The 10,307-nt window shown below is 42.0% G+C and overlaps 1 protein-coding gene across 1 annotated transcript in view; it reads left to right on the top strand.

The window, feature by feature from the left end:
- Window positions 1–2,370: 2,370 nt before the first annotated feature.
- LOC103769976 (DNA-directed RNA polymerase III subunit RPC2-like) overlaps window positions 2,371–10,307 on the top strand; it is a gene marked incomplete at both ends in the record, with an annotated part of 12,704 nt that continues 4,767 nt past the window's right edge. Inside the window, 5 exons of the mRNA XM_008937224.1 lie at window positions 2,371–2,433; window positions 3,338–3,394; window positions 3,485–3,549; window positions 6,128–6,203; window positions 9,359–9,459. Coding sequence (XP_008935472.1) covers window positions 2,371–2,433; window positions 3,338–3,394; window positions 3,485–3,549; window positions 6,128–6,203; window positions 9,359–9,459 — 362 coding nt within the window. The remainder of the gene's footprint in view (window positions 2,434–3,337; window positions 3,395–3,484; window positions 3,550–6,127; window positions 6,204–9,358; window positions 9,460–10,307) is intronic.

The raw sequence follows: 10,307 nt of genomic DNA, 5'->3' as shown, positions 1-10,307 counted from the left end.
CCCCTTTGGCTGGACTGGGCTCTGTGTAGCCAGAGCGCACCAGACGTGGAGCCCAAGGGCCTTGTGCTGGGCGCTGCCGTGAATTCAGCGCTGCACCACAACTGCAGCGTTGTTGTTTACTTCTAAATGCTGAATGTCAAACTAAAATCATGGGGTGCTGGTGACGGTGATAGTATATACTCTTCTGGGGAGCTGAGTGGTGCAGCCTCATACTGTGCTGTCTGGTCCCCCTCACCTTTGCCCTCTACCTCCATCTGTCATCCTAAAGCTGGTGTGGGCTTCCCATGCTATGGCAGGAGCAGTGGGGCTCATGTAAGGTGTTGCCCTCGTGGGCATTAAGAACAGAAATGGGGAAAACATTGTAGGAACTTTGATGTACTTATGCTTTTCAGTGCTTTGTTCAGATAGTTTTGCTAAAGGTGTAGGAGTTACGGTCCTGGTGGGTTTTAGAGACACTTGTGTCAGCAAGTGCTACTCCCAGGATAGAGATTGTTCCATATATTTTGTGAAGTAAAAGTTGTTGCAATTCTTCACTTGCTAGAAATATAATTGAAAGTGCTAACAGGACAAAAAAAAAAAAAGGTTTTTAAATGAATACATGGTCGTAAGCAATTTCCTAAGAAATATATAATCTTGCAGAAGTTGCTTTTAGAAAAGACCATGTCCAGTCATGTCCTGAGTAAACATTGCATAGCACACGTGGCTTACTAAGATGATCCAAGTCACATCCCTGTTTTGTTTTCAGTCATCTCAGTTGGCTTTGGATTTTGTTTGTTGGTTTTTTTTTGTTCTTTTTTCTTTAGATGGATCTGATTTTAAATAATGTTGCTGCTCAAAAAAATAATAATTAACCCCCCCCCCCCCCCTTAAAATCTCAGGCATCTTAGGTGTTTGATCCCTCTTTGGAATGATATTTCAAACTGGTTTTTGTTTTCAGGAAAAATGGAGACTTCTTCCAGCATTTCTAAAGGTTAGTGTTACACGCTCGTTTCATGGCATGAATATTTTCCCCTCCTTTCTAACTTTATGTTCCCCTCTCCTAGCTTTTGCTGTTTCCCAGAATACCTGTCCTCACCTTCTGTGTGGATTTTGCAATTGTTTTCTTTTTAGCTTCATGCTATTGTGGATCAATTTGTTACATAGTTTGGTTCTTGATTAATTAGTGGAGGCATCCTTTCAGATGTTTGCTCTATGGCTGTTCTCAGTGAACGGTCTATATGTGTAATGTTTCCAGATTACTGTTTTACTGGCACTCAGAGACCCTATTCATGGTTCTTGTAGAAGACTGTGGTGGTAGTTTCGTAGTTGTGTTTGTCATAGGAAGCATGTAACCACAGATCTGGATTCTGCAGAGGCCAGAATGCATCTGTAGCTTCCCTTGTGAAGTTGGAGCTGAACTCTTAACTGAACTCAGAGATTACTACTGTCTTAATTTCAGTGCTACTCACATAATCGGGTAGCAGTGGAAGGTACAGGGCTCTATAAAATGCCATTGGATGTAATATCAGGACTAACAACCAGTTGAAAGTGAGGAAGGAGAAAGGCAGTAGTGAAAATGTTATCATAAGGACACCTGGTAAGGACTGTGATACACGTGGGTACCTTCAGGGACTGGCAGCCACCTCTGGTCCATCATCAGTCTTCAGAAATGTCACCCAGGTAAGCAAGGTTCTTCTCGGCCTCACTTTGTGAATTCCTTTCCTTCCTGGTATCAGTATCTGCACTTTTCATGGCCCCCTCAGGTGTCTGATCCTGGCAGGAAAATGATGTTCAAAAGCCAGTTACAGGTTGGGTATGTTTTCCCTTTGGCTCAGGACTGTGAAGATGCTTCAGGGCCTTAATGAACCCTGCTTCTGTGTCTCTCCTAGCACCCACATGGGCTTCCATCACGAGCTTGAGCTAGTGGTGTTGTCTGAATTCTTGAGGCTGTGAAAAAGGGAGGGCTGCTGTTTGTAAGGTGCCATTTAGTGTGTGCTGTATGCCAAGTGTATTCATCCCATGTTATTTCCAGCCAGTGAGCCCTTTACTGTCGCTGCTGCTGGTCTGGCCTTGCATGTTGGTTTATTTATGCCAGCAGTGATACAGTTACACAAAGCTGATGTTGTGCATCACAGTTGCTGCAGTGGAGTTTTCTTTCTGTAAAGCTGCTGATATCGCTTCATTAAAAAATTGAAGGAATTACCAGCATGATTTCTAGACACTAATAAACCCTTATTTTCTTGCTTATATCATGTGATATGCAACGTTTTAGTAAATTAGGAAACTCTTATGTAAAGAATTTTGCTCTGGAGTCATTCTTCTGTTGCCTTAACCCATGGAAGCTTCACTGGGCAGCTGGATTTATCATTCTAAGTTTCCGATTCCTTTCAGATGGTTTCAGAAGGAACTGTTGCCTGTGACATGAACCATGTAAATGCGTTGGTCTTACAACGGGTCAGTTGGCATGGGATGTTCCAAAGCTTAAAGCCCTCTGTGAGCACATAAGCATATGGCTCAGTAGCAGCTGGCATGCTTTCCTTTTCACAGCTGGATTTTGCACTGTAGTTAGGATGATTACACTGTTTCTTTCTGCAAATGCCAATCTATTAACAAATTTAAAGTTTCTCTTGGTATTCCTTCAAGCTAAAATCTTTATTTTTTTTTCCCTTCAATTCCAGATCATTTTACTTCATATAATCCCCTTTCTTTTGATTGCACTAAACACCTGAAAATTAGACCCTTGAAATGTACTGTACCAACCCCTTACCTGGGGGAATGAGATGCTGTTTATTCTGTGCGATGTTACCCCTGGGCATGTTCTCTTTTTTCCTGCACACAAATCAAAACTTAGGTTTCTTACGAGTGCCCTGCCCTCCTGTGACTGTTTTCTTGCTTACTGACTTCTCTGTTTCATACCCCACTTCTGTTCTGTCTCCCTGGCCTTCCCTCTAATTCTTTGTTATGCCAGCTGCTCCTGTCAGGGTGCAGGCAAATTCTTTCTCAAGCATCACACATTCTACTATAATTTTAATTATACTAGAAATGATGAACATTATTTCAAAATAATGTTAAAACTGCTAAGTGGCTGCTGTTTGGTTATATGAATTTTAAAGTCTGTTGGGTGTTAACATTGTACAGGTACCCAGTTGCTTTTCTGACCAATGACAACTCCTGTGGAAACCTGGAAGTGTACAGTTTAGAACCAGATCGATCATCCAGGCACTTCTCAGAAACTTGTCACCTTAAAAAATTTAGCACAGATCCCAAAGCACTTAGAAATACTTATATCTTCCTTTCTGCCTTGTATGATTAATATTATTGAAGCTTGTTTTATTTGCTGTGCACGTGTATTTTCCAGGTGAAAGGACTTGTGAAGCAGCACATAGACTCATTCAACTATTTCATCAACGTAGAGGTATGATTTCTTCTTGGTGTGAAGACAGCAGCTCCGAGTACTCAAAAAAGGCACACGATGCTACTTTATTTTATTTTGTTTCCTCTCCAGATAAAGAAAATCATGAAAGCAAATGAAAAAGTTACAAGTGATGCTGACCCAATGTGGTATTTGAAGTAAGCATGAAATTATTTTCATATTAGTAGTAGCATGTGTGCTGTCTCAAGGGTTTGTTATTGGCTGTTGGGTTAAAACCCTAGAGGGGAGAGGTGCCCAAGAAAGCTGGTCAATGTTGAAGGACCACCTTCTCCAAGCTCAGGAGCAATGCCTCCCAAAAAAAAGAGGAAGGCAGGCAAGAGTTCCAGGCAGATGGCATGGATGAACAAGTTGCTCCTGGGCACACTTAGATGCAGAAACAGTCTGCTGAGCAAGGAGAGCAAGGACAGCTAGCCTGAGAGGATTACAAAGGAGTTGTCTGAGCAGCCAGGGGTCAGGTTAGGAAAGCTAAGCCCACATAGAATTAAATCTGGCCAGGGACATCAAGGGTAACAAGAAAACTACAGGTCTGTCTGTGGTGAAAGGAAGGCTAGGGAATATGTGGGCCTTCTCCGGAAGGAAACGGGAGACCTAGTCACAAGGGATATGGAGAAGGCTGAGGTGCTCAATGACTTCTTTGCCTCAGGTCTTCACCAGCATAGGGCTCCAGCCCCACTGCCCAAGTTGCAGAAGGCAAAGTTAGGGATGGGTAGAAGGAAGATCTGCTCACTTTATGTGAAGATCAGGTTCGAGACCATCTAAAGAACCTGAAGGTGTACAAGGCCATGGTACCCAACAAGATCCATTCACAGGTCCTGTGGGAACTGGTAGATGAAGTTGCTAAGATGCTTTCCATCATATTTGAGAAGTCATGGCAGCCTGGTGAAGTGCCCACTGACTGTAAAAGGGGAAACAACCCCCATCTTCAGCAGGGAAAAAAAAGACCAAGGCAACTACAGACCAGTCAGTCTCACCTCTGTGCCTGGCAGGATCACAGAGAGGATCCTTCTGAAGGCTCTGCTAAGGCACATAGGAAATAAGGAGGTGATTGGTGGCAACCAACATGGCTTCACCAAGGGCAAATCGTGCCTGATGAATTGTGGCCTTTTACAGTGGAGGTAGAGCATCAGTGGATAAGGGAAGAGCAACTGACGTCATCTGCCTGGATGTGTGCAAAGCATTTGACACTGTCCTGCTTGACATCCTGGTCTCTAATTTGGAGAGAAGTGGATTTGATTAATGGACAACTTGGAGGATCAGGATTTGTCTCCACAGCTCCACTCAAAGAGCTGTGGTCAATGGCTCAATGTCCAAGTGGAGACCAGTGACAGGTGGTGTTCCTCAGGGATTGGTGCTGGGACCGGTGCTGTTTAACGTCTTTGTCGTTGACATGGACAGTGGAATTGAGTGCACCCTCAGCAAGTTTGCAGATAACACCAAACCATGTGGTGCAGTTAACAGGCTGGAGAGAAGGGATGCCATCCAGAGGGTCCTTGACAGGCTTGAGAGGTGGGTCCACGCCAGCCTCATGAAGTTCAACAGGGCCACATGCAAGATCCTGCACCTGGGTCGAGCCAATCCCAACCACAAATACAGAGTGGGCAGAGTATGGATTGAGAGCAGTCCTGACAAGCAAGACTTGGGTGTCTTGGCTGATGAAAGACTCATCATGAGCCAGCAATGTGCTGTGGCAGCCCAGAAAGCAAACCATATCCTGGGCTGCATCAAAAGAAGCATGGCTAGCAGGTCGAGGGCGCTGATTCTGCCCCTCTACTCCACTCTCATGAGACCCCACCTGGAGTACTGTGTCCAGCTCTGGAGCCCCCAACACAAGAAGGACATGGACCTATTGGATCTGTCCAGAGGAGAGCCACAAAGATGATCAGAGGGCTGAAACCCCTCTCCTACGAGGACAGGCTGAGAGAGTTGGGCTTGTTCAGCTTGGAGAAGAGAAGGCTCCAGGGAGAACTTGTTGCTCTCCAGTGTCTGAAGGGGGCCTGCAAGAAAGCTGGGGAGGGGCTTTTTACAAGGACATATATTGACAGGACAAGGGATAGTGGCTTCTAACTGGAACAGGGTAGATTTAGATTAGATGTAAGGAAGTTTTTCAGTATAAGGGTGGTGAGACACTGGCACAGATTGCCCAGGGAAGTTCTGGGTGCGCCATCACTGGAGGTGTTTAAGACCAGGGTGGATGGTGCCTTGTGCAGCCACGTCCAGTGGGAGGTGTCCCTGCTCATGGCAGCGGAGGTGGAACTAGATGATCTTTAAGATCTCTTCCAACCCAAACCATTCTATGATTCTATGATAAAACATTTATAGGTGTCTTGTCTAAGTATAAATTAAAAGGGTGTTTTCCATGACGTATCTTGTGTTTGGAGTATTGAAAGATGGTAAGGTTTAAAGAATAGTCACGTGAAACAGACTTAATAGCCAGCTGCTAACAATGCCTTTTGTCACCATTTTTCTGTAATTTGGTCATCTCGGCACTTTTTTTTGTCTATTTGCAAAGGTAACTTGGGGTTTATGGGAAGTGCTGTTTAAATTTTAAGTATCTAGAACACAGCTCAAATACAATGAGTTACTTTGGGAAGAATTAGTGCTCATTATTAATCAACCTACATTCATCGAAATAACTTCATTTTTTGGTATATGTAGAATTCTGTTTCCTTCAGGTCGCCTGAAAAAGATTTGTCTCATTGTTCATTTGTATTACAGGTACCTCAATATCTATGTGGGTACTCCAGATGTGGAAGAAAGTTTCAATGTGACACGACCTGTATCACCTCATGAGGTATTAATGTTTGCGTCTGCCTTGTTTGTTTGATCTTGGGTATGACTTGGATAGGAGCTTCAAATGGCTTCATTCTCAGTATGAGCTACATTGGGTGACACAATGCATGCCACCATCACTGTAGAAATAAGCCTCAGAGATGGAAAGATGTAAGAAATTAAAAAAATTTCTGATGTATTTTCTGATGTGCTAATAGTTGTATTCACTGTTTCAGAGTAGCTGTATTTGAGCTGTTAATGAGTAGTGCAAAATACTTCTCATGCTTAATCTTGTGGCCCTCCTTGTGACAGAGCTGAAGTCCTCACACTACAATGTAGTGTTCCTTCATGTCTTTATGAGCTTCTTTTTAATATTAGCCTTGCTACTGTCTGCACCATCGGTCACTTCAGTCTTCCTTTCCCTCCCAGTCTTCCTTGAGAATGTGTCTCTGCTTTTTTGCTCATAGTTTTTAAGTCAGAGAGCAAACATGAAAACTTTGAGCAGAAACAGATGGAAGCTGTTAAATTCACAAGAAACTGGAGAAGAACATTAACCTTCTGGGGGGCATACTGAACTTCTTTGCACTGCTGCAAGCATGTAGGTTAACAGTTGGATTGTGTACTTGTGGAGTAAAGATGCACGTTGAAGATCTGCTGCTGTGACTGAAATCCAAGACTGTTGCTGTTGGCAGGATATAAGATAGCTTCTGTACATACAAGAAAGCCATAATTAAGATAAGGTTTGGACTTCTTAGGATTGCTTCCAGGTATCTAAAGCCTTTCGGTTCCCTTCGAGTACTGCTCAGGAACAGAGTATTCCTCTCCTGCTGCTGGGCTTTGAGATTTATACCACCACAACAGTGATACCAGCTACCTCTTTTTGGCCTCAGAACAGGAACTGAGCTTGGAACTTGCACTCATTTACCTACACACAGCCTGTTGTCGGCCTAATAAATAAGTTTATGTACCAGATTTTTTTCCTTGCTGTATACACTTGGTATTTGAAGTTGGATTTCTTGTGTTCACGTAGAGTATGTGGCACACTTTAAACTCTTAAAATGAAATACATTCTGCGCTTTGGAGAAATTCAGTAAAAACAAGCCATCTAGTGGCTGCCTCTTGTGTGTAACCATGCTCCTGTCTCCAGTGACCTGCCACAAATGTCATTTATTTCCATGGAAAGGTTTTAAGTGAAGCCAATAGCTCAGCCATCAACAGTGCAATTAGATGTATTATGGGACAGCTCGTGCATCTCACAAATGTGTAACTAACGCTAAATCAATAGATGAAAAAAAATCTTTCCCATTGCATTTTGTACATGTTCTTATATGTGAATGAAATTGCATGCAGAAAATTGTTTGTGGCAAACAACTCCTAGCCAAGAATCCAGGTATTAAGATCCTTACTTGCTTTATAACTAAAGTGGCTTTACATGCAGAAGAGGGTAAAATAAATGCTTCATAGAGTGTATTGACCTTGAATTTAGAATAACCTACTCTTGCATCTCAGATGAATCCTCACTGGTACTTAATGCTAGGGCATCATTTCTCTTTTTTCAGTGTTACACACACATGAAGGCCACAGTTATTTGGTTAAGTAGGACATGGATCAGATCAAGATCAGTCAAACCAGAGGTGCAATTTTGAAAATATCAGACAAATAAAAGCTATTATGACTATATCATTTAATTTTTCTGTTAGAAGCTTATAAAATTCCTTCCCAAAGACACCTAAAATGATCAGATTTTCATATGGGTCTGAGTATTTTCCTTATTTTCAAGCAAATTTGGGATTTTTCATGTCCTTGGTTACCTTGAAGATCAAGTCATGCCTGTCTTTTACCTCTAGATGTATAATGTGAGTTAGTTCAAGGAGGGTGATACAAAAATACCAGTGCTGGAATATTGCACCGTGCTTTCTTATTTTGTATCTGTGTTTTGTCTGGAGGGAGCACACACAAAAAAAATCCCAAAGCCTTTTTTTTCCCTCCCAAGGTAATACTAATGAAGCTGTCTAACTCCCCTTCTCATGCAGTTCTTATGGGACTTTCATGTACTATTCCTACAGACGAATTTAAAGTAATCAGAAAATTGAAATACTCTTAATTACTTTTTTGCTAGGAGCACAATGGAGCCTAGTTCCCTACAAGCCACAGCTTGAAAAATGCTGCTGCGCATCATAATTTTATTTCTAGAGAAGTGGTTTACTTTTTAATGTGGAGAGAAGGAGCATCCAGTTTGCAGGGATTTTTTAAGTGTGTTTTTCTGTTCACTCTCATCTTCAGTGCACAGCACAATCTTAAGTGCCTTTTATTAACATGTAATCAATACACTGAAAGACTACAGAACTATAAGTGCACAAGTCTGAATACTGGCAAACGTATAATCCTGAGCTCAGAGGTATAGAATGCTCAGTGAGGTCGTGAATGACCTGCTGTGAGGTGCTCTGTTGTATTCCGCAGATGCAATAAACCTTGTCTTGCATGAAGATAATTGACATTAAGGGCTAGCAACAGAGTCATAGTGTGAAGCTGGTGAGAGCAGACCAGAAAGATTGCTTTAGAAATGGTTCAGCCTTGAACTATATAATGGACTAGATGTGTATATCCTGCTTCTCTTGCTCTCTGAGGAATTTGCAGATGAATTCTGGAAATCTTTACAGTAAGCGATACCTCGGTGAGCCTTCTGTACGTCACCTTTAAAAACAGTGCCACACAGTGAGATTTACTCATTCTATTTATATATTTTATATTTTTCCCTTCTATCAAACTTCATATGACAGCACAACTCTTCAGCTGTTGAGAGTCTTCATATGGAACTGTCCCCAAGCTGAACGCTGCTCTTGGAGCCTGTGGCATAGCTTGGTCTGTGTGTCAGCTCCACTGATTAGGACTGTTATTTAAATTAAGCCGTTCAGAACTTATGCTCTGCAGTGATGTCCTCTGAAACCACTGGCTGCTTTTGAAACATGACAAGAATTGTATTTGTTTTTTTGTGGGTTTGCTTTAAACAGGAGACTCTGTCCAATGTAGTCCAGGTACCACAAAAAGCTTGGTCAAGCTTGGCTTTGCACGATTTCTTTGCGAGGGCTTACAGGAGACAGGGCAAACAGAGGATGTTTAGGAGAGACTCTTCAGCTTGTAAGCCAGCATCTGACCACATGAGTGTTGTCCTTTCAGTGCCGCCTGAGGGACATGACTTACTCTGCCCCAATTACCGTGGACATTGAATATACACGAGGCAGCCAGAGGATCATACGCAACGCGTTGCCCATTGGCAGGTAAGGTACCGTAGGGCAAGCTTCTGGTATTACTTTTCATTTGTGGCTGCATTGGGAAGAGTTTTTACAGCAAAATAAATGTAGGCTGACCTCGCTTCCTTGTTAAACAGTGAGCAGGCAAATTTTGATGAAAAACTATCACTGTTAGGTTCTAGGGTTTAGTTCTACAAAAGCTTCTGGAAATCTGTCTCCATCCAAAAAAAGGAAGGATATAAGGATGGATGTTGGTTGTGTTTGTGTTGATATAAAACCAAAGAGGGGAAATATATGAAAGAATACTGGAGCTGAAAGTCCAGCATTATATATTCCATTGTGAAATAAAAATAACCACATTTGCTTTGTAGACAAATTACTCAGTCTTTCATACATAATATGAAGATACCACATATGTCTATTGAAGGTGGATGGTAAAACAAACGTTAGTTCTTCTATATGAGGTTAAGCTCCCCTTTAAAATCAGTTTAGAGTCAAGGCTGAGCTTTGGGGAGAAACATTGAGGATTTCTTACTGGTTTTGTTTTTCTAAAGGCTGTCAAATGACTTGAGGATATTAGTATTGTGAAGGACATCTAGTTTCTTAAAGAAAAAATAACATGCCTTAGGGAGAAAAGCAAGCTTTTAGCTATACCAAAAAGGCGGAATACCTGACAGTTCTAGCATTTATTGAAAGGAAAATTCCATTTTAAAAGCTATAAAGAGGTCTGTCTTTTATAGAGAAGATTTCTTGAAGACAATCCCTCCTGGCTTTAAAGGTCATGGCCTTATAGAGGGTGTTTATTGTGTGACTGTGCATCTTGCCAAAGGTGGAATACTGTCTGGAAAGACAAAATAGGTGCTTAAGGAGCTACA

The sequence above is a fragment of the Merops nubicus genome, unplaced genomic scaffold, assembly GCF_000691845.1.
Source record: "Merops nubicus isolate BGI_N331 unplaced genomic scaffold, ASM69184v1 scaffold13960, whole genome shotgun sequence".
NCBI lineage: Eukaryota > Metazoa > Chordata > Aves > Coraciiformes > Meropidae > Merops > Merops nubicus.
Note: the sequence above shows the minus strand (reverse complement) of the source record. Positions and strands in the feature narration are given on the sequence as shown.